At 44.5% G+C, this 24,896-nt stretch overlaps 1 protein-coding gene across 1 annotated transcript in view; it reads right to left on the reverse strand.

The window, feature by feature from the left end:
* The window catches only part of epha4b (eph receptor A4b), an 82,855-nt gene that overhangs the window by 21,965 nt on the left and 35,994 nt on the right, over positions 1 to 24,896 (reverse strand). Inside the window, exons 6-10 of the mRNA XM_062404205.1 lie at positions 19,889 to 20,044; positions 16,257 to 16,592; positions 15,274 to 15,386; positions 14,072 to 14,234; positions 12,024 to 12,132 (exon numbers count right to left, since the gene is read on the reverse strand). Coding sequence (XP_062260189.1) covers positions 12,024 to 12,132; positions 14,072 to 14,234; positions 15,274 to 15,386; positions 16,257 to 16,592; positions 19,889 to 20,044 — 877 coding nt within the window. The remainder of the gene's footprint in view (positions 1 to 12,023; positions 12,133 to 14,071; positions 14,235 to 15,273; positions 15,387 to 16,256; positions 16,593 to 19,888; positions 20,045 to 24,896) is intronic.

The raw sequence follows: 24,896 nt of genomic DNA on the forward strand, positions 1-24,896 counted from the left end.
CTTATTCTGTTTTACAGACCTCACAGGGGGTTTGCTGCCTGTGTGTGTGTGTGTGTGTGTGTGTGTGTGTGTGTGTGTGTGTGTGTGTGTGTGTGTGTGTGTGTGTGTGTGTTTGTGTGTATGAGTGTGTGTCTTGCTGGATGCTGTGGTGCCCTATGTTTGTGTCAGTGTATTTTCTCTCCACTTTGTTGTGCTCCAGTCTTAAACAGTGTTTAACAGCTCTGATCACCCGCGGCTAACTCTGTCTCTGAGATTTACAGCTCTCTTAAATTTGGATGAATAATTTGAGGCCAAAAAACATAAAATGTAACAGCGGTTTTATATTATAAGGTACTAAACATGACATGAATACTATGGCCTCCTCTCCTCTCCTCCTTGACTGCTGCACAGGTAAAGCACTAACCAGTCAGTATGTCTGTCCATTATGAAGACAAATTGATTTGGGCTAAGAGCCAGGAGTAACTGGGAATCTGATTTGGGGAAGCACCACAGGGCAGGAAAGGATAGACTGAAAGAAAGATAAAGAAAAGGGCGAGGAGAAATGAAATATAGACAAAAAATAATAGGAGAGAAGAATAGTGAGGCCACAAACAGAGGATTGTCTTATGGCCAAGAATAAGAGGCACTCAGAAGAAAGGGAGATAGGGTGGGGGCCTCAGCAGGCTCAGCAAATCGCAGTAGTTTGGTGTTTAATCCTTCTGTTGATTTTACACAGCTGAACGCTTGGTATAACCCAGACATCAATAGGCTGTTTTGGGAATACACACATGGGATAGACTCATTGCTGGTGTTTGGGGATAAAAAGGAGGGGGCATACTATTCTAATGAAAGGGGAGCTGGGCCCCACCTGGTTATCAGCTGGGCTGGAGCCAGTCAAACACCAAGGGACCATCATAACCCCCTTGACACACAATGCTTTGGGGCATGTGTTTAGAGCATATGGGGAATGGGGACATGGGTCACACCTCTGCTCCATGTGTGATAATCCTGTGGGGATGGACACACACACACACACATATGCACACACGCTTGCACCTCTGCGAAACATCAAGACCGATGGTTGAAACACTTCCCCATCACTGCTGTGTGTGTGTGTGTGTGTGTGTCTGATGGGAGATGAACACATTTCCATAGTAATTACAGAGCGACTGATTTCTCCTCTCCAGTTAGAAGTGTCATGAATCATTAGCGCTGCAGTCTAAAGCATGGTACAAAACCTGACATGGCTGTGGCTTTTGTTTCCCCTCGCCAGCTGCGTCGGCAGTGTGTGTTTGTGTTTGTGTGTGCGTTTGTGTGTGTGTGTGTGAAAAGTATATTTTAAAAACTTTTCAATCCTTGAGTTCAGCTGACATGTGTGATCTTCAGTGTTCCAATGTAAATGGAAATTACATTAATGTTCAATTTACACAGAAAATAGTGCTTAGGAAAAGTTACGTTGACCAAATTCATTATCATAGAAATGATGAGCAAACTGGTCAATGCCAAGCAAAATCCTCTTCACTCGTGGCATTTAAAATGTGAATTATGTTTTTGTGTGTATGTTGAGGCAACGTCAAAGGGTTTCAAAGGTTAATGAAAAGATTGTGGTGACGGCAGCTGCAGGTTCATGAAACAAAAATGAATATATAATTCAGAATGGGCGAGAGTTGGGAGAGGTCAGGAAGATGAAAGAATTCTATGACGAGTTCTAAAACTCCATCTGACGAGGACGATTGTTTGATATGATTGAAGGCTGAAGGTGATGGTGAGATTTTTATAGTTTACAGTTGTGGTTAAGTAATCGCAAAGTCAATGATTTGAAGAGCAACATGGGTTGGATCGGGAGTTTTTTACTTTAATTAGAAACGCCAGAGTAGCTTTAACCTATAACATCATATGAGTCGCAGAGTGAACTCCTGGTTGTGTCTTTTATTTGTCATGGAAAATTGGTTAATGTATTTTGCTGCTGACAAGGCTGCAACCATGACATGTTCCATAAAGCTTTTCCCTTTCAGGCTTTAGGGCGGCTGCAGATAAGATGGTTCTATAAAACAGTCTTTGTGAGTGTCTAGCTCTCTGCTATGGATTTGTATTCCACAGGTATTTACTTTACGTTATGACCGTTCATAGGTCCTTGAGCCGGAACAGGTTTTGTAAAGAGAGACAATCGCCACTCGCTGCTTCTTTATCCTGCTCGTCTTCAGTGTGGAGTTAGCACTCCCCATCACTGCAGGGGGAAACCATTGTTCCATTTAGCAGCCATCCAGCTGCACTATGCACTGCTGCTGGTTCATACAGTGAATACACACATCCCACCCACACAGATTCACGCTCATGCAGATTTAAAGCGCACACACACATGCACCAATCACGCAAAAACACACACATTAATGGAGTGCGGTATCAGTATCACACCCGGCCTCACACTTCTCTCTCTGTTCCACCTCACTGAGGACAACAGGCTATCCCTGTCCTCCAAAGCCACACACTCCACATTTGCATATCAATTTACTTTTTAATATAATGCTCTGTCACTCGAGACCCATTTGTCATTCTGCTAGCAAGCTTCCACCTTCACAGAACTCCATCCATATATTATTATCACCGTAGCCCCTCCCCCAGTTTCCCCCTCTCTCCCTCTCCCCTGCTGCCCTTTATCTCGGGGGTGGTTTATTCTTTTCTTAATTCTTCCTTTTAGTGAAAACATTCCCTTATCAAATAACCCACATATCCTTTTCTTTTTAGTCTTCCTGCTGTTTCCATCCATTTATCTATCCCCAAGCAGGCCCTGTCTTCCACTCTTTGTCTTAGCTCTTCTTTTTTTTTGAAAGAGGGAATGGACATCAGGCACTGGAGAGAAAAGTAAAGAAACGGAGAGCGGGAGAGGGAGATGGAAAAAAGAGAGTGCTGACAGGCAAGAACACACAATGGGGGTCCAAGCCTGCATACCAAATAACAAGCAATCAGCTGGAGGGGGTGTGTGGGGAGAGAAGGGAAGTATAGGGATGGAAAGGTTAATGTACAGAATGGGCGACAGAAAAGGGGTGAGAGGGTGTTTGTGCTGCGGCAAAAGAAGCTAAAGATAAAGAAGTGATGGAATAAGAAGCAGCTCTACGTAGAAAATCTGTGTAGAAGAAGGAGGGATGGAATGTTGAATACTGGATCAGCACAGAGGTCAAACTGAAGGAGAGTAAGAAAAGGAAGACTCGATAGACACAGAGAAGAGTCAGTCAACAGTGTTGCTGAGGGAGAGAAAAAGAATGGTGTGTACACGGTCTTGACCAAGGAAACACCTTCAACAGGTCGGCGTTCCATCACAGAGCTAACCCACGACAGATCAATACGCTCAAATTCAGCCAAACTGGAATATTCAGTCCACTCGATACTGAACTACAGTCTGTCTTCCTGTCAGGTGATAGCTCCGACCACAAACATTACAGTCACAGCTGCCAAAATATTCAGTTCAGAATGAATTGAATCACTTCTACAACCTCTTTCCCTGACTATATTTTAGGCAGACACAATTGCACGATTACTTTGGTATAATCGTGCTAACAGTCAGACAAACAGCAAAGAAAACACTAGAAGGCTGGTCAGACAGCACATACCTCCCCCAAAGCGAATCCCCTATCGCACCACATTGAAGAAAGTGAAAAGAATTCATCCACTCCAAAATTGAATGGGTTCTCTCATGGGTCGTGTACAACCCCTCAACAACATTTCACATAAATCAGTTCAGTGTTTTTTTGCTAATTAACAACTATCAAACAAATGATGAAACAAAAGTCCTTGATCGAGGTTATTACTTTTTTGGAGTAGGTAGAACTGACCGACTGCAAACCTATACAATATGCACTGTTTCATTATAAAACCTTCTTTAATTTATATCCTTTATAATTGTAGTATTCATTTTGTTACTCTGCACTTTTTGGTTTTCCACCCTGCTTTTCAATGCAAACACTTTAACCCTGTGGTCATGCAGTTGGTCTGCGTCCAGTATGACAACACACTGTGATCCATCCTGATTGTGTAATCTTCTAAAAGTTTTACAAAATGTGTGACTAAGCAGGCCTTCCACTTCTCCTGATATCGTCAGTGTTATGCCAAGTCTTCATTTATTGGCTTATTAGCCTCAGGCAAGATTGCTGCTTCCATTCCCCCTTCAGCCTGACTCTGGGCTACAGAGAGGGAGACAACATTGACTGCACTGAGTTGAGCTGATTTGTTCTTCCTCTGATAATTAAAACCAGCGTTCCCTCTGCTATTTTAGTTTGCCGGGGTGTCTGCCGCTCGACAGCGTGCTGTGTAATTAAGAGAACGACCTCTGTCAGACACAGGGTTGTAAAAGCTGTTAACAGCCCGAAGCTTACAAAAAAGGTTATCTCATCAGAAATGTCAGGTGAGCCGCTGGAGTCCCTATATCTGAGCCGGAGAGGAAGAGACAAGGTGAAAGAGTAGAGCAAAGGAAGGCAGGGAGACGACAGTGACTACAGAGGAGATCAAACAAAGGGAAGCTTTGGCAGGACAGAATAAAAAGCTTGATCATGCACTGAAGAAGAGAGAGGTGGGAGAGGAGAGAGCTGTAGGGTAAATATGAGAGCTGGGATAACCTTGAAACTAAGTGGGACAGAACCCAGACTTTAAATCTGGTATGAGACAAACAGAGTTGTGTGGATGTTTATGTGCGGGTGACAAAGTGGCACAGACACACAGCCCTTTTCAAAAAAAGAGTCTGGATCATTTCCAGAGTTTGACTTTGACATATGAAGAAGGAAGCAGGAGATCGTCCGGGTCAGACGTGTTCACTCCAACAGGAAATGCCTTTCAGGAGGGGGGGGGGGGGGGGTTGGTAGAGCATGCAGGAGGCAGGACGTGACACAGAATTCTCTTACGGACATCGCATCTTGTTGTTTTTTTTTTACAGCACATCACCTTTTCATCCTGTGGTATTTGTTTTCTTTATTTTTTTAGTTTTGCATTAGTCGCATGATAGAAACCTCGTCCAGGCGCCTGCTTGCTCACTGTGAATATTGTTCTCACATCTTTCTGCGGTATTCTCACTTGGGCTCACTCAGATTTCCAGACATAGACCAAGGGTTCTTAAGAAAGTCCTGAGCAACCGACTGAGACATTTGCGTTCTCAAGTACAACTTCTCTAGAAGATGTTCAGTGCATGTCAGAAAACAGCTAAAGTCAGAGACACGGTTTATCTCCATGTAAGTGAATAACCTTGGACTAATGCTGACCTGAGACATGGAGGGAGCTAATAAAGTGTGGGCCGTTCTGAGCTGCTGGTATCGCCCAGTTTGCTTTCAATGAGCGGCTGCCTTTTATAGGATTAGAGGCCGGCTGCCGGCTGGAAGACGAAAGTGGATATTGATACACTCAGATACAAGACCGAGTCAGAAGGAATGGTACGCTGTTTTCTCTTTCTTTCCTTTCCTCTCATTTCCTTTCCTCTTCACTCCCTGCTTTCCTCTTCTCTTTCATTTCCCGTCTCCCCGCATTATATTCCCCATGGCTAATCAGAATGACTAGAAAAATGAAATCAGTAAATCATTAGTCACCCCCTTCGGCATGACACAATAAAATGACACATCTATCCCCTCCACCCCCGGTCCTCCCCACCTCACGCACCCTGCTGTGGGTATCTTGCTGTAATCATTACTCATGATAATGGCTGATTCCATTTAATATCAAGCTATTAAATAAAAAATAATTACTGGGAATGAAATCAATAGATTAATTTCACTCATTATTTCAGAGCAAAATGAAGCCTCGGTCTCCAACGTGGAAAAAAAACGAAATGCAGTCGCTGCTCGGTTGCTAATAAACAATGAGGTTCATGAAAGCTGATTGTGGATAATTAATTAAGAGTCAAAACGGCATGAAAAAACAAACAAACTGTGCGTGTGATGTAACGGAGTGTTCGGGAAAAACAAGTGAGTAAGATTTCTCCATCTGGCTCGCTCGCTTTCCCTCTCTTCAACTCGGCCGTGTCTGGCTCTGGCTCAGCACTTTCTGACCACAGTGTAAAAAGATTTACTCAGCCCGGGCTAATTATTAGGAAGGGGAAATAATTAGCTGAAGAGTTATGACTAATAAATCTGTCTATGTTTCATTAACACCCTGTTTGGAAGCATTTCATTCGGCTGCTGCTCATTAAAGAGAGTGGTAATGAAAGGAAAGGAGAGGAGAGGAAAGGTAGGAGAGCAGAGGAAAGGAAAGGAGAAGGGTGGTGGTGGGGTGTATGTGTGTGTGTGTGTGTGTGTGTGTGGGGGGGGGGGGTTCTGGAGCTGGGCTGCAGTAATTGATGTAATGTAGCAGAATTTTTAACAACCCGGTGAGAAGGTCAAATGAGAGAGGATGAATTGGGGTTGATGGGGGGCGGGCAGAGGTGCACGTCATCTGTATCATTAAGAGAAGTGTTTATTTATATTTGCATACACACATCCGCGTGTAGATCAGCGTGAAACTAATTCCCCTAATGATGTTACTACACTGACGCAACTTGATTAGGTCATGATCCTATTACACTTCCACATATGTTCATATGTGTGTGTGTGTGTGAGTGTGTGTGTGTGTGTGTGTCATATAAATGGATTTAAATGTTCTGTAAAGTTGACAACTCCAGCCTAAAACAGCCTTGTCTTGTATTTGTGGGACATTTGATCAATTTCTTGCTGCAACGTCTGCTCATTTGCATGAAGCCTCTGTGAAATGGTTTTTGCACCTGCGGCAACTCACTGCGATGGCCGCACTGTTTGTGAGCCACCTTCTAGACGTTCTGCAGACGAAGCTGTATTTGGCGACATGTTAGAAAGTGTAGCAGCAGTAATTGAAAGCACCGGCATCCAAGCATCACATAGAAATCTGTCTTATGACATAACGGACATTATCACCACCATCATCATTGAATATCTGCCCACACACACCTCCGCTCACTGGCCGGCTCTGTATCCGGTTGGTATGCACAAAATCCTTTTGGCTGCCAAATCATTATTAGCGCCATTATCAAGCAAACAGACCAACACCACCCACAGGGATGAGATCGCATTAGCTGATTACTGCCCCCACCAAATTCACCATATTTGGGAATCACAACTTTATTATAGGGCTTTTGTTCCTGATCCTTTATTTCTCGCGTTTTTTTATGTTATTTCGTGGATCACAACAAAGCATTTTAAGATTTTTGTTTAATTCTCTCTCACATCCAAAATAAAAAGAAAACCCTGTCTTATTCCTCTTACTTTCAGTCTTTGCTGTTTTCTCACGTCTTCTTTGAAAACCAAACAACCAGGCACGCTCGGAACATTTCGAGCTGTTTCACACTCAATCAGTGTTCCTCGGTCTCTTTCTCTCACTACCTCTTCACTCCGCTTTCTGCTCTCTCAACAGCATGTTTTCATCAGCGCCTGCTTTCCCGTCCCTTTTAATTTATTTTCAATCAGGCTTCCTCTCCCCCTTTTCTGTCATTAAGTTTTTAAGAATAACCCTGGGCTGCACAGCAGATGCTGCGGAGGTGAAAGAGCTTACGCGCACAAACATGCACATCAACAGGACGTGCTATTGTGTTAGGAAGGTAGAGCTGTTGCCGCTCTCTATTAGTGAGTCTTTCGGCTAGAATCAGCCCCGTAATGACATCTCACTTTCCTTTGTGCCTTTCTCATACAACCTTTCACTCGCTCAGAATTTGTTGTTTTTCTCAAACTAGAGAGATCTCAAATTTTTTCTCTTCTCCTTTTTTCAATCTCTGAAAAAAAACTGAACCTGGAGCAGAGTAATCAATGAAGATTTAAAGCCGGATTTAGTCAATTATACATCTGATATTACACTAAGTATCTAATGAATTACTCCTAATTTGGACATTTTCAGGCAGATGTAATCCATGAAGGCAGACTATAGCTTTTCTCACATATGAACTTTGTAACACATGAAGAGCATAACCAGAGATTGTCCATGTGAGACACGTTCCCTCATACTGGAAATAATCTGTTTGGTTTCAGCGCAGAGTTTCGTGCATGAGGCAGGTGAGAAAAAAGTCATCAACACTCGCCCCCTCGCCCGCTGCGAATTCAGACAATTACCTGCTCTATTCACACATGGGCTCAATTGGACATTACACAAACTCTATGCTATCGGGCTGGCAGGGTAAAGTCTGCCCAGTGTCTGGTCCATGTGAATCAGACGCTTGCCTTCACATTTACAGCTCCTCCGAGGAATGTCTAGAAAAGATCAGGGTTGGTGATGTGAACGCAGCTTTTTAAGACACACACAGCAGATGATGGTAGAAAAAAAAAAACATGGATGGAACAACTTTATGTTGACGGCTCACCAAGACTCCCACGTCAAAATCAAGAAAAACACACAGGAATCTGGTGATCAACCAAAGTCTGCAGCGATTCAGAGGAGGGGATCATGGGCATCAGGGGGGAAATCATTAGACACACACACACACACCTGGCAACATACGTGTATGCTGGCAGCCAGGAGCTGTAACATGTTTAACAAGGAGAGAGAAAAAGTGAGGACCAAAGGAGAAAGTGCTTTTTGAGTGAAAGGCCATCTGCTGATTCCGTGGCCATGCCAGTCGACAGCTACAGCTTCCCATCGCTCGCCAGCTTCCCAAAGCACCCTCAGGAGGACAAAAAGCACCGACTTCACACACACAAACACGCACGCAGGCATATACGCGCAGCGGAGCAATAATCGCAGAGCACAGCAATAACTGATGTGATTTGTCAGCGCCGTGCCGCGTCTGAGGAGCTTTCAGCTTTTTTCCCCCCCATGTTTTCCCTCCTGCGGTAACAATAGCATAACAGCACTTTATTAAACGAGAACAGGACAGAACAGAATGGCCTGCAAATCAGCCCGTTTATGAGGCATGGCTGTTCAGCACGCTGCCAGCGAAGGCGGCAGGAAGTGCCGGGAGCGTGTATGTGTGGGTATATTAGAGCGAGGAAGACAGAGAGACTGTGTGGGCGCACTGTACATTGTTATATTATAGTTCAGTGATTAAAAAAAAACGTTCAATCGGCCTGTTCGAAATATGCTCTACCAGGTGTTAAAGGCTCCAGCACTTCTATCCAGTCTAGTGAACATTGGGGGAATGATTTAAACAGCTGGCATTTAGGGGGGAAAAGGGCCCTTACGAAATGTCGGGAAATCATTTCAACCCTGGCTGCCTCCCGGTGTCAATTTCAATCCCAATTTAATCAGTGTCCACATTGAACTGGTCTCAGCACATACATCAGATTCTCGATACATCAGAGGCTTTTTTTTTTCATCCGGATGTAAATTTGGGGAACGGAACAGGAAATGAAAGCTGCAGCGCCAAAAGACGAACGAAATGAAGAGAAAAGCAGAAGCAGAGAGAGAGAGAGAGAGAGAGAGAGAGAGAGAGAGATAGAGCGAGAGAGAGAGAGAGAGAAATGGACTGATTGACAGATAAGATGGAAGAGATGAAAAAGCATGAGGTATGGACAACACAAGAAGAGGCCGGCCAATCATTATTTTCAGACCTGAAGCATGAAACTCCTATTGCACCCAACAGTGCAATCACCCACCCATCATCTCTCCTACCCTTCTTGCCCCCCCACCTCTTTCAAACGCACTTCTAATCTACCTTTTCATCTTTCACTCGTTGCCCCGCTCTCTTTCCCCCCGCTGGCTCTGCTTCTCCCTCCATCAATCTGCCCTGTTCTCTCTCCATCCCTCTCAAGCTGTCCTCTTCTCTCTCTATATCTTTCACACCATCTCAAAATGTAGCTCTCTAGCGGCGCAAACATGCTTCAGAGGCACTTCCTCGGCTCTCCTCACTGGAGTCTGTCATTCCCAGTGCCTTTCTGATACATTCTTATTTCATCCTCCACTTGTGTCTCTCCTTTACTTCACTTCCGTCCCGATGTTTTACCCCCCGGAGTTCTCTCCCTCTCACTTTTGCCATCTCTCCTGTGTCTCTAGTGATGCAGCTTTGATCCTCGCTTCATCCCTCAGTTACAAACGCTGTACGCACTCCGCCGCTACACTCACGCACACAGTTTGACTGATGTGCACATGTTGTTTAATAGAAAGCAGTAATCAACACTATTTCCTCCCAAGCGTTCCCACCTCTAAATTAAAAAAAGACAGAAACAGAGACAGAGAGGAAGAGGAGGACCTGGAATTGATGGCAGTGCATCGACCCCTCTGTAATACCTAGTTAACACCCCTTCAGCCTGTGAAGCCTGATAAGTCGAGTGTGTGTTTGTCATCATGTGAGTGCATAACACAGTGTACCGTTTTCTTTTAGTCTCACAATTCCCCTCTGATTATAAAGATGTTGATGTGCTCCTGTTCACCTGCAATATGTGTGTGTGTGTGTGTGTGTGTGTGTGTGTGTGTGTGTTTGTGTTTGTGTTTGTGTGTGTGTGTGTGTGTGTTTGTGCACACACCACACAGGACAGTCTCCACTAATTACATCCCTCTTAGTCAATAGTGAATAGAGCACTCAGCCTGATAAGCAATCACCTGAATCAATACTAACGTTTTTAGCATGTGTGCATTAGTGTGTGCATGGTGGTGTGTGTGTGTGTGTGTGTGTGTTTTTTTTGTGTGTGTGTTTTTTTGTGTGTGCCGTCCCTAACATGTCGCTAATCTAGTCGGAGCTCATAGAGGATAAACATTTAGTTATGGTCACAGTAAATCACAGATGCCTGTCATCCCTTTCTCTCCTCTCCTCTCCTCTCCTCTCCTCTCCCATTGTTCCTCTTCTACTGATCCAAAGAGCTTTTTCACTCCAATTCTTTCATCTCCTCACCTTTTACCAATCGGCATTCTTGTATTTTCCTTTCTCCCTCTCATCTTCCTCTCCTTTTTGGCCTTCTTTGAGACAGAGCATTAACAGCAGCCTGACCTTCAAAGAGAGTGATCATAGAGAGGCTCTGCTCTTATACGTAGCCTTTACTTGGGCTTCGGCAGCAGGATAAATGTCAAAGTTGAAGGCCCTGCTTTGGTACACCCACATCCCTCAGCAAGAGGCAGAGGACTAGACCAAGTTGGGGATCTCCAGTCGTGTATGGATGTGTGTGTGTGTGTGTGTGTGCGTGTATATGTGTGTGTGTGTGGGTTAACCATTGTGTCTAAATGAACAGTACCCACAAAACCTTTTTACATATAAGTGGCAGTTTAGCTTGGCACCTTCATGAACTATTGTTTTCCTAACGGGAGAGTGTGAATGCAAATATGTCAGCACTAATAAGAAAGTACCATTTTTCTTGGTGACCCTATGCTGATTACAGCTGTCAGTAGCATTGGCTGTTATCGACAAAAAAGCTCACAATGTGTATATAAGCCGTCCAACACCAGCTCAGAGCTGTGAGTATTATGCTGCCTTGTTATTTTCAGCAAATCCCACAAAAATACCAAACCTGACAAAGCGTTAATATGTCTCTCAATACTTTCCGCTTCACCGGCTTGTCTGTAACTGTCAGCCCCAATCCCACTGTTTCCTACTTTAAACACAAATCTTTAGAGATAGACTGTGAATGTACGTCCCCGTTCAGACCTGGGTGATCCAATCACAAGTAGACAGCGCTAAGTACAGGTCTGGATGCACCCAAATGTGTCCACTACGTGTCCTGTGATCTGAGCACTCAGACCACAGTAGGAGATGATCTGGGATGCATGTGGCCACATTATTTTCACTGTGTGTGTTCAAATGTGTCCCGAGCCAAACATGAAGGACCATCTGCTCAGCAGCCATCACTGTCAGCCAACACACAGACACACACACACACACAAACACAACGGACACATCTGTAAACTCACACTGGGTAAAAACATCATATTTTGATCTTTGTGAACCCAAATGACAGACATGTTTATTTGCATGTTGCACGGGAAGAGAGATCTGAACACAAGTTGTCACAGGAGATGCACTTAACAGCTGCCAGCGACATGTAGGTAATATAAACCTGCACTACACCCTCAGCTCTCTGCCTGATCCTGTGGTGCAGCTCAATCATATGTAGAGGGCCTCAGTGTCTCTTCAGTGTTGACCCTACCTGCCGCTGACAATGAAGCAAGTCACCAGGAAGATGAGGAGGATGATTCCTCCAGCGATGGACACGGCCAGGATGGTGGACTGGTTGGGGTCCCCGATAGCCAACACATCTAGACAGGGACAAAGAGCATACAGTGTTTTACTATAACCAGCATAAAGGAGCATGAAAATAGGCTGGGGATGTTTTTTGTGCGCTAGTAAAGTGAGAGATGAAAAGACTAAGAGAGGCTGAGAGTTAAAAAAGACACCAAGGGAGACGGTGAGTGTGGCGGTGGCAAAGAGAATGAAATGAAATATGATAGCAATAGAAAAGGAGATAAAAGACCGTGGTTGAAGGGGAGGGGGGGAAAAGAGAGAGCGGGCAAACTGGTAAAAGAGAGCAAGGGAGGTGGGTGGGTGGAATAGTCAGTAAGGTCCTTGATGAAAAGCGCTCTCCCTCGCCGCATTGCCTATGAGGGTATGAGAGTGGACGTGAAAACCATTCCCGGTCGGCCGCGCTGTCCAAATGGATATGTTAACACTGCATGTAACGAGGCTACCGCCGAGAACTTTCTGCAAAGACGCATCGATTTTTACGCCACACCTATCGAGCCATTACTCAAAACAAATACCCCATTTATCTGGCTTAGCTAAGCATGAGTGGGTACGTGTGTGTCTGTGTGAGTGCCCTGTATATATGAATACGTGTGTGTTGGAGGTAAATGAATGCCCCACGGCAGCCACAGAGAAGCATTGATCTCCTATTACATTTACTGGTGTACCCATACACGAGCCTTCCATAACAATCAATGGAATCGATCTGATTAGATAACCTTGAGATGATTGCCAGGGGGTCGGCTGAATCTGCCAGATCCTGTATTTTACAGCACTGAACTTGACTGTGACCCTCTTGTATGAAGGTTCAGCAGCAGCTCTGTGTACAATGATACTCGACCTGGATCGTGATCTCCAAGCAGAGGGTTGTTGGTACAGTCCAAATCAGTTTCATAGTCACATTCCCTGTACTTGTTGCTAGATGGGAATAGAAACGCAGCCCAACTTTTATTGATTATTGAATGATTAGTAGGTTAATGTGTGCCTGCTGTATGCTTCACAGACAATCTATAGTGCAGCTCTATACATTAACTGATTTATCCCCCTCTGCCTGCCTGTGCGGGAATCAATGCTTACATTGAAGAGCACATTATGAGGCCTGTAAAGCAGAAAATCCCGGAGTAGATAATGAAGCGATAATGAAAGTGGATGACGGCAAACAAAGGACTAAAAGGAGAAGTGACAGAGAACTTGAAAACATGTACCACACAGCATGCCTGAAGCTGTCTGTCCCCACTGGGCCGAATCAAACTCAGCATGGATTTCTCTTTTTGTTCTCTGCTCCCCCCTTTTCCCAAAGTGTGATTACAGAATACATTCTCAGGTTGCACTTTGTTTTTGTCCAATCGAGCCAAATACAAAACTATCCAAACAGACATTTTGCTTATTGTGTCCAAACCGAAGCACAAGGTTTTCAGGCATGTGCAGTTTAACAAAACCCAAGAAGATGTGCCCAAACCTGACCTGACTCCTCAGGTCCTGACAACATGGCTTGGGTCGGTTAACTGAACTCAAATGTGTATGTAAGTGTCCAGTGTCCTTCATCATTAAGACGAATGTTGCTCTACACAGATCATGGTGTTACAGTGTAGTTGCAGGCATAGACAATAGTCTCAAAATGGAAGTCGCTCTGGCAAACCAGTCAAGTTAAAACCAATCCACCAAATGGCAGCAGAATATATCGGTTGTCTGTGACCATGATTTGTGACGGGTGCAGACAGATTATTTTTTCCTTTGTTATGAAATTGGGTTGTCTCCTTTTACCTGATATGTATTCATGGAAGCTTTTCAGCATTCAGATAGGATTGCTATTTCACAACCCAGCAGAGGATTGATTTAAATTGCAGGACGATGAATCAGGCTCTGACTGCAGTTGATGTAACATGGTTATACTCTTCGCCAAAACAATAAATTGATATATTAAACCAAAGAGAAATATGTGATTCATCCCCTTACCTTCGTGGCTGGTTTCCAACTCGATCTCTCCACCGTAGCTCCCGTAGCCTCCGTCGGTTCGAGCCCTGACCCTGAACACGTAGGTGGTGCCTGGCTTCAGCCCGTCCACTGTCATCATGTTGGAGCGCGTCTTCAAAACCGTATAGTTCTGCTCCCGCTGATTCTGAAGCAGAGAAAAGAGCAAATGGAGGAGATAATTAAATACTTAGTTTCATAGATAATATTTAGTGTCTGAGAAATAAAACGTTCCTGGGTGAAAAGGGGGTCAGATTATAGATATACTCTGAAGGGTTATAAAAAGAGGAATGGACTGTGGTATCCAGAGACCGTGCTGTCGGGAAATAATAGAAACTTCAAACTGTCGAATCTAAATGTCTCCCGAGGCCAAATACACCTCACAAGTTTTCATTTGTTCATCACTGGACCATTTGGTCTCATTTACACATGAGCATCTGCCAAGTCCCAAATCTGATCCTCTTGGGGGCCAATGTGCAGTTACTCAAGTCCCACTATGCTGCATTCCTCGATTACCTTGTAGGTGCCTGTGCATGCATTTACAAAATATGTGTGCGTAGGTAGGAGGATGAATAAAGAAAAAGTGGGTCTGTCGGTAAGCTGATCCCCTGCAGAGAGGCTGATACTCTACCTAATGGAAGACACTCTACAACACGGATTAACACTATTTTACGGCTAATGCCTGCTAACACAAGCACACACACGCTTAATTTCATCATCCTGGCCGTGTTTTACGAGGCTGGTTCGACAGATGTGTGGTTAATTGGCTTGGTGTGAGCAGTAGGGGACATGCGAGGGAGAAGGTGATGGAGATAAAGAGATTGGAGAAAAGCGAGAGAGAGAGAGAGAGAGAGAGAGAGAGAGAGAGAGACACGGGACACACCCTTAGACTAAACCAATATCCAATATGACATCTAGATGAGAGGAAGGAAAGCATTTTAAATAACCTTCACATTGCCTTTATTCAGTGTGAAGTTCAAGCTGCAGAAATGATGGATCCTGCAATTCCCATAACCCAAACTGATCACATCTTTCCGAAGGGTAACAGCTTCGTGCCTGTTAAACACCCATCCTCACCTCAGGTCTGTAATGCCGGCTCTCTGTTCACTTTGATCGTATCATGCTTGAAATTATTGGAGTGCCTCTTTAAACGTGTGTGGGTGTGACTGTGCGTGGGTCTTTCTCACCTTCTCGTAATAGATGACCTCATACTCCACTATTGCTCCGTTGGGCCTCTCTGGCCCCTGCCAGGCCAAAGTCACGCTGTCCTTGCTCCGCCTCTCCTTCAGCACTACGCTCACTGAAGGGAAACAAAAGGTAAAAGAGGGTGAAAACATGCGCGACAAAGAGAGAACGGAAAGTTCAACGAGATGTGAAGGAAAAAGCCTGAATAGAGGGAGAGAAAGAGAGCGAGAGAGCACAGGCTGTGAGGGCGAGGGGAGCGATGGATACCCTCTGTGCTATAATGAGACAAACGGCTCATATTTGAAATGCGTCATCTCGCTAATGAGGGCGCTCACGAGGTGTTTTAGACATGTGTGATTACAGTATTTCTATGATGTGTGTAGGTGTGACATGCATGTGCCTTGTGTGTGATCTGCTCGTGTTATTAATGCGCAAATCCAAAGCCCTGTGACTTCCTCCCCAAGCCTCCCACATCGGAGCACATGCTCGGGTGGGATGAAATTGTGCGTCTGTCATGTGTTTGTGTAACTGTATGTGTATGTTGTGCTGTGGTGGAGAGCAGCACTTGGGACATGTGGGGATCTTAATGAGGTTAACAACCTCCTACACCTCTTTCACCTCCCCCCTTCTAATGATTGCACACACACATTCGTAGTGAGACGCCTATTAGCTACCACCACCCTGTCATATGCACTTCTCTTGTACCAATTTCCTACACGTCCATACTGTGAGTGATGCAGCACAGCAGTAATTTTACAGTTGCCATGTAAAAGCCTGATCTATCAGGACACTGCAATCAGGATGCAATTTTTTAAAAACAAACCATTCCCTTTCCCCCCAAATTCCCAGTTCAAGCTGATGAGTATGTCCTTCCCCAGAGGATTTTCTTATCAGCCTTCAAAGACAGATATCACTGAAACCCTGAAGGAAAATACAATTTTTTGGGAGACCCAATACCCCAGTATATTTTTGTGTGTGTTCTCACCTGTTTGGGACGTGGTGACATTGATGACGACTATTCCTCTTGGCGTTGGACTTAAATCTGACACTCCATTCTGGCTCTCAACAGTAAAGCTGTAGTTAGAGTCCGGCTGCAGGTCAGTGACCAGCACCATGGCGGAGGAGAGACCAAACTGCCTGGGGACAAAATGGACGCTGCTACCACAGGGAGCACACTTTTTGCCATCGCCAGAGCACTTCCTGCAGTGCAGGCTGTAGGTGATGTCCCCTCGGCCTCCTGTCTCTCTGGGCGGCGACCACTCCAGAGTCACGCAGGTCTCGTTCACCGTGGAGATTGGGTTCTCTGGAGCAGACGGGGGACCTGAGGTAAGAAACACAGCAAAGGTTTATTGCTCTGAATTTGTAATTTTGTTATTTTCTGATAAAATGAACTAATTAACTAAATAAGCTGTTGTGCATATTCATAATAAAACATATTTAAAAAGTGTAGTCCACCGATTCAGCAGTTCAGCTCTATAACACGTTCAGACTCACGTTAGAAAGAAAAATATTGAAAAAGGATAAAAAGCTGACGCAATCAGAGAACCAGCGATTTTTTTTTTTATTATTTGACATGCTGCAGCTTGAGTGCTGACAGTTAGCTCAGAGTCAGGTGTGTTTTGTAGCCTTGAGCCACTCGCCTCAGGCAGAGATGAAGAGCAGGCCACAGAGGTATGGTAAGAGGTCAGTTTCAGGCCAAATCTATGCTGACTCAAGCGACACTGCTTCAGGCCATTTGTCAGATTCCGTGCAGCTTTCCCTGGAGCCACAAAAGACTTAATACAATTTTTTTTCCACCCTTAAATTGCTCAACAGCACGACTACTAGTCAAAAACTCCAGATGGTACCTTTAATGCTGCAAAATAAAATAGTTGCTTATTTGAAAGTGATAGGAACATATAGCCCGGTAAAACAAAGCTGTCCCAGCATGCATCTTGAACAACCGTAGCTACTACACCACTCCTTTCTCCTTTCACTAACCCTTACCAGTGCCAGCTCAATAAATAATTTGGCCAAAATATACATTCTCTAAACGTGCATTGTCTTCATGTCCGTAAGCGATTTAATAGCAGTTTCTCTTTAAAACAGAATGCACATTAATTGAATTAGAAATAAATGAACAGACTCCAGCCAGAGGGTGGACACTTAGTGCTTGATTAATGGAAAAGACAGTGATTAGAAGAGTGTGGCTGATTGTAAACGTGACACTATGACGATATCTTACACAACCAAACTTTGAATTCATCTTCAGAGAGACTTCATGTGACGTTAAACTGCAGACTCCAGACTGCAGGTTTCTTTTTCGCCATGTGAATGTAACTGATACTCGTTGGGCGCTGCACTGCAGACAATAACTGGCGAGTGGACAATGATCTATTGAAAGTGCTCCGAGTCGTTTTTCTCATGAGTCAGGTACATTTTATGATTTAGAGTAGTTAATATAGCTCTCCACCTCCGCTGGAATGATTAGTGTAGTTGAGAGTTGGAGACCAAAAAGTGCGTCAGTTATCATTTTCAGGCAAGTTCACAAATGTTCTTTTATTTTACGTATATTAGACATTCAGATGAGGTCTGTTTCCATTGATACATACATTTAAAAAGTCTAGTGTTAAAAATAGGACTAAAGAAGCAGTTCATCTCCAATTAAAGCTGAGAGTTTGAATTCTACTCTTTTATGTGAACACTCAATTCTAAGCCTCATGCTCACCCTCGTGGATATGAATGCAAGTATGTGTTATTTTATTGTGCGTATTTCAAAATAAAAGACTCTAGAATAACTGAAATAGGACAGATCATAGGGTAGCGTGCGTGTGTTAACATGAATCAAAGAGGATCACGCTGCGTTTTTCTTGCCGTGGACACTCTACGCTGGCAACAACAAAGATCCTGTTCAAATGAATTAGTGGCCTGTGTGTGTGCATTTTGTTTTAGTTTACACAGTGCTGTAGATTCACAGCACTGTGTAAGTCCACATAGGGGCCTTCTCTGTGCTTTTTCATTGGCAGATCAGTTTGACATATTACCAAGATTGTCAGCTTGAGCAATCCACAAACCTGCCACACACCATTGAGGTAAGTGTTTACCACCTCCTTCTTATTGTGTGAGGCAAGGAAATGGCTGATTGTGGTCGCTCACAGTGCAGTAAGGGTGCAGACATCTCAACCATATGGAAATTTGGCCGTATAGTTGCCCATTCAGCCTGACATCTCATCAGGCCTTGGCTAAGCAGTGGGCCCCAGGGGGCCTGCCGGCAGGGCCTGGGACTTTTCTGATTAGCCCTCCCAGCGGCAAAACGCGTCTGAAGAGCGGGTAGTGATGGGGGATGGCTGAGCGTGGGCATCAGGGATCGAGGCCACGCTCGGGATAATTGAGGCTGTCGGTCATAAATCAGCTGAAAGGATGTGCTGACTGGGCTGCTAATTCTGTCTTTCTTCTAAACCATACCCTCCCACTGCCCTGGGCCACACCCAACTGTCCATCATCATCGTTTCTACTGATCGGCCCTTTTATGACATTTAAATTATATCCCTCCGATAGTCCACTATTTACCCCCACTGTTCTATTCACTGACTGGGTCTTAAGTGTCATTCTCCATGTCTTTCACCCGCTCCCCTCATTTTCTCCCCTCCATCCCGCTCTGTGCTCTTCACCAGTCAGGAGAGCAGGTGGGTGCGTGTGCGCCCATACATATTTGAAAAAAACCCTTATTCATTTCCAGCTGAAAATACCTGTCACATCTCACCTGCTGCACTGATTAATGCGTGTAATCTACCATAACCTGATAATGGATTAGGGTACGTGTGTGTATATATGTGTGTGTGTGAGAGGTCTTCTGTATTTTTTCAGTTCAGTCTGCCTCTCTCTCTCTCCCACCTGTCACTGCCCCCCCCCCCCATCCCTCTCAGTCTACCTAGATCCATCTCTTTCTGCCTCTGCCTTTTGCTTCGTCTCTCCTCCTACTCCTTTTCTATTCTCCTTCGTCTACGTTTGAGAGGATGTGCTCTGATCCCTCTGGCTCTCTGTTTGTGTAAGTTTGTACTTGGTAATTTGAACATGGAGCGGGCAGGTTATATGGCATTTACTGCAGCCAGCCAAACAAGCGATGATTGAGATGTTTTGTTATGTTATGTCAATCTTTATATACAGTCATTGGTGTTGTGTGTGTGTGTGTATGTGTGTGCACGAGAGGAAGACAGAGAATGAGAATCACCCATATCAGTTTCCCCATCTGACATATCTGTGTGCCATAACCACACAACTGGCAGACATGGATGTGTGTGTGTGTGTCACTCATTAATATGTCTGTATATCTAGTGCTTAGTAATCCAATAGCAGACGAAGCAGCACATGGAAGGTTTATAAATAAATAAATGAAAAACAGCCACGCAATGTAAATTCTTCGAGGAACAAACTAATCAAATGAAATGCAATCCAATCATTGTAACTGTAAGCCATTGTACAACATGAAATGTAAACATCTAAATGCAAATATTTAACTGTGTATGCAGCATGTGGGCCGGAAATCTGTCTCCATCTTTTTTAATTGCTGCGTTTGGGGCCCACACCATTTACATGTGTCTGAGTTATTGCCTGTGTGTCTCATTCTGTCCAACTCACGTGTGCAGGCCATGGAGCGTGGGTCGGTCTCAGCGCGGTAGAAGCTTTTCTCACAAACACACTCCCCTGCTTGTTCCTGCGGGGACGAGCTGTGAGGAGGGCATTTGGTGCAGTAGGCGTCCGTGGCTGATGCTTTGTAGGTGCCAGGTCTGCATGCTGAACAAAGAGGACAGACAATCGAGAGGTTAGACGATGTGATAATGCAGCCGCACGTGCCACGGCATAATCATCAACACTTCTTTCCAAAGTTTTTAAATGTTCCAGACAGAGTCAAGTGCTGCTTAATGCTCTCAAGGGTTACACATGTAAAATACCATCTAAATGTCCTTTTTAATGTAAAACATGAGGATGATGAAGGCCAGAAGCTGATAGCAAAAGTTTTCCTTAATACTTCCCCCCCTCTCTATACACCTTATAAGAGGAGAAGTGAAGTTGTGCCAGAAATCCCCACATGGTCACAAATGCTTTTAGGGATAATTCCAGTGTATTACAAGTCGGTTCTTGTTTTTGTAGTTTGGGCCATCATTTAGGTTGGGTCCCATGACATTACATTTGCCAAAGTAATCATTGAGTGTTTGGAACACAGCAGCATTGCCAAAAACAATGTCAGGAGACAAGAAACACAGGAAATCACATAATCTGAGAGGATTTAAACAAATGCTCAGGGTTTTCCAGACTACACTGAAAGAGGGCAAAGGGGGGAATTACTACGCAGACTGTTTAAAACAGCCATCACAGGTTTCAGACAGAGTTCCTTCTTCAACTCCTACACAGCGTAACCCCTGTAGTTGTGCATACAGACATCTCAGAGGGTTCAATTATCTTTTACCGCCCTTAATAATACTTTGATCATCTCACTGGTCTGTTTTTTTTTGGGGCCCAGCTGACTTTGTTTGAGCATTGTCTCGATTTTTCCACGTTGTCAGAACTGATAAGGACGATGAAGGTTTAAAAACAGTTGTTCCTTAAGATAGAGGATTCAGAAGAGTACAAGGGAAAACAGAAACTTGAAAAAGGTACACAACGACACGAGGAGTTATGACACAACAGGCACACAACAGATACTGATAGGTCATAGGATGTGCCGTGCAGCACCGATGGCAAAGTAGAAGAAAACATAGTCTGATTTGATATATCGTGACATTAGAGATACATCAGGCTGAAGGCCCGTATAACCACAGGGTCGTACAGTGTAATAACAAAGTGCAGCAGCAGATCAACTGCCAGTTCTGTTATATAAGACTCAGATCCTCGGGCAACCAGGGGAACAAAACAATACACAGCTGCACTCACCCCAATAGCCACAGTGGCATAATATGAGTATTGCTATGGCTGTTTCACGGGCTGAATATTAGTCATTATGTGGAGTCATAAAACTGGGGAGGGAAAACCGTGCCTCAAGTGCTCACAAGCAGCAGCATGTGGAAATAGACTGGGGACTTGAATGATTTCCCTTTTGAATCCAAGGCAGTGAAATGGAATTCCTGACTTTCCCTTTAGTAATCTGAATATAGATTACACGAGTATTTATTTATACATTCATAGGCTGCCTGGTATTCCCATCCTCGCAAGCCTTCTCTGCCACAGTGGTAAATAGTATTGCAGTGCACAAACCCCATGTAAGGGAAATGAGGGTGTCTCAACTACAATCCGATGGCTTTGTGTGTGTGTGTGTGAGTGTGTGTGTGGGTCTGTTTGTGTGTGTGTGTGTGTGTGTGAATCGATTGGATCAATGATGCGCTGCAATCCACCAGGTGCTGATTGCATGTTGGTATGCTGAGCTCCCGTGTGTGAGGAGGTGTTAAGTATGCGGCGTGTGTGTGTGTGTGACTGAGTGAACGTGTGTTTTTGAGTGAACGCGTGTGTGTTTGCTTGCTGATTGCTTGCGCGGGTGGTGAAGGTCACGGATTTAATCAAGCTACATGTCACTCGTCCCAGAAAGGCTGTAAATTATTACACTCGCGCACACACACACACACACACACACACACATTAACACACACTTTCTCAACGCTGTGGTTAACCTGCGGATAGAGGAATTTTAAAAGTGGCCTAAAAGTAGTGTGATTTCTCACTATGGAGGTAAGTTGCTCCACCTGGACGCTGTGCTCACTCGCTTGCATGCAGACAGTATTTTTAGGCAAATCATTCATCATCGGGGAGCAAAGTCCACTAGCACAATCCCCAAAAGACTCGAGAGAACACTGGAAAAGGAATGAGTGTGTGTGTGTGTGAGTAGGTGTGAAATAGAGAGAAAGAAAGAAAGGAAGGAAAGAAAGGAAGAAAGAAAAGGGAGTGATAATTCTCAAAGGGTTTGTGCTCTCTTTCCTCCTTGCTGTCAACTTCCAAGGTAATGGGTGCCAATGTGTTGTGCTGGTGTGTGTGTATGTTAGTGTGTGTGTGTGTGTGTTCCTCTTGGCTGGGTTGTGCGAGCAGGGGGGAAAAAAAGCAGGTTTTCTCCGGAGACATTTCATCCGGAGAGTCCTGGCTCTGGGTGCAGGCCTGCCACAGAGGCACAAAGGACCCCGGTGCTGAGAGGACAGACAGGACGCCCCATGCCAGGCCTGGCGTCCGAACAACTGCCCGATCAAAAAACTTTGTTCAAGAATGGGAGCTTGGCCTCCCCGAGTGGAGCTTCCTTCTCTTATTCTTCTGTTTTCCACTCTGCTTTTCCACCTCGTTCTCACTCCAGTTTTTCTTTCTCTCTCAAAGTCCCCCCTTTCCCCCCTCTCTCCTTCGCTCTCTCTCCCACTTTTCTAGCCCTTTTTTCTCTCTCGAGCTTCTCCCAGTGTCTGGCCCATGGGAAATGTGTTACTTGACTTGGTTCCCTCATGATTAATGATTTACCGTAGATATGAAAAAGGGACTAGAAGGCTGAGGAAGTGAGACAGTGCTCACATAAACATACACTCACACAGGAGAGGAAAAGTTTTGTCACAAAAACCTCCTGTACGTTGTAAGACTGTGAACTAACTCTAAATTTGCATCATCTTCAATGTAACAGTTGACTGTGTAGGGTGTGTGTGTGTGTGTGTGAATGTGTGAGATGTGAGTGCACGTGTTTCTTCTAAAGACAAAGAGTGGCCTCAGATCCAGTGTCTTATTAAATATTCATCCGGTCACCAGAGAGACTCTGTGTATTTATGCCAATCGATAGCTCTTAGATATGATATAGTACTGCTACTCAGGACACACCCTCAGTCACCACGCACTGATTGAGAAGGGAACAGCCCAACTGTCTCCTCTGGGGAAACGCTGTACACTCGGAGACGACTGACTGCGGCTCTTTTCTGTTGTGTTCAGTGTCGCAATTACATCTATTCTTTAACCATTTATAAAATGACTCACAATAATTAAATAAGCCAATGATCATTTCCCAAAGTACAAGGATATCTGCGTAAAGCACTACGAATCCCTATATGTATAATAACAGTGGGTCAACTGTTATGTAAGGGGTACGTTGTACTGATGATCAACAGAAGGAATTCTCATCAGATTTTTGGTTCATATGCATCTTCTGCCTAATTGCTATTCTCAGTGCTGCTTCTGGTTATATTATATCCACCAACACTGCAAAGCCGAGGGCTTTTGAGAGCGGCATCTCGTCACATTTCTGAAACTGGAACCGCTGAATTTTTTTCCATATTTGATTAGTTTGACGATGATCAAAATTATGGTCGACTCCTCCAATGTTCCCGAAAATGCCTGACAGATTGTTATGCGCACTTCTCCTTCTCACTTTCTTTCATCGGCTAGGATTAATTACATAGCATGAAATGAATGTGATGTGTTAGAACAAACCTCTCCAGAGAAGTGGGCCAAAATTAACTGCAATGGGAGGAACACAATGTCTCCTACACACATGGGTACACACATACACACACACACACTACTTACAAATGCAGCCTTTACGCTAATTCAAATAAGGGGTCATCTACAGGTACGGTACGAAAAGAGTGTGATGTTTCATATTGGCGTACACTATGAAACCACGCTGTTGTGAAACCTGTAGCGTGTCCGGTGATGAGCTGCGTGTACGTGTGACTGAAAGGTTACATCACACCAAAAAACATTTTGGAGCTGCTTGTGTGAATGACGGAAGCTGCTGACTGTACAGGGTTCAGCTCAGGGAATGCATTTTTTTTTTCATTTGCATGAGAAAAGGCCAGTGCAGATTCTCACACACACAGAAACACAAACATCACATTCTCAGTTGACGTTTTAAATATATTCAGCCAGACAGCTGCATGCTTACACAACATCTGCAGCAGCTGCACTTCTCTGAAACCAACATTTCCTTGGACTTTCCCTGTGAACTTCGTCTTCGGCTCCACATGTCTTTAAAACGTTCTTTCTGGATCTTCTACCAATTGTTTTTTTCCCTTGCTTTCTGCCACACTTGGTCCAAGTCAAACATTGGCTCCCCTTCGGCTTTACCATAAAGGGCAGAAAGAGGAGACAACTCACGTGTGTGTGTGTGTGTGTGCGTGTGTGTGTTTATATTTGTGGATGGGTGCGGGTGGTATACCATGAGGGTGAAAGTTTGTGTGTGTTTGCACGTGTGTGTCCTTCTTAGAGGGAAGTTGTGTAAAGCTTGCTGGCCCAGGGGAGAGGAGCTCCATAATGGTCACCATGGCAACAGGCTTTCAAGATGGAACCCTTCTAGTACCCCTCGAGTGCCACAGCTCCAGGAGCACAGAGCGGCTTGTTTGAGTGTGAGCATGTGTGTGCGCGTGTGTGTGTGCGTGTGTGTGTGTGTTTTAGTGTTAGTTGAGGCCAACTACTTAAAAATTGATACATCAAGCGTCACTGGAGAAATCTGACGAGATTGAATGTGACGTCCTTTACGGCCACCGGGGTCGCATACGCACAACGTATGTGTGTGTGTGTTTGTACTTGTGTGTTTGTACTTGTGTGTACATGCCCGTGAAACATGCTTTTGGTCGAATTGACATGTCTTCATGCTGAACAAACGTATGTGCCTAGTAAAAGAAAACACACATCTAGG

Source organism: Platichthys flesus, chromosome 14, assembly GCF_949316205.1.
Source record: "Platichthys flesus chromosome 14, fPlaFle2.1, whole genome shotgun sequence".
In the NCBI taxonomy this organism is placed as follows: domain Eukaryota; kingdom Metazoa; phylum Chordata; class Actinopteri; order Pleuronectiformes; family Pleuronectidae; genus Platichthys; species Platichthys flesus.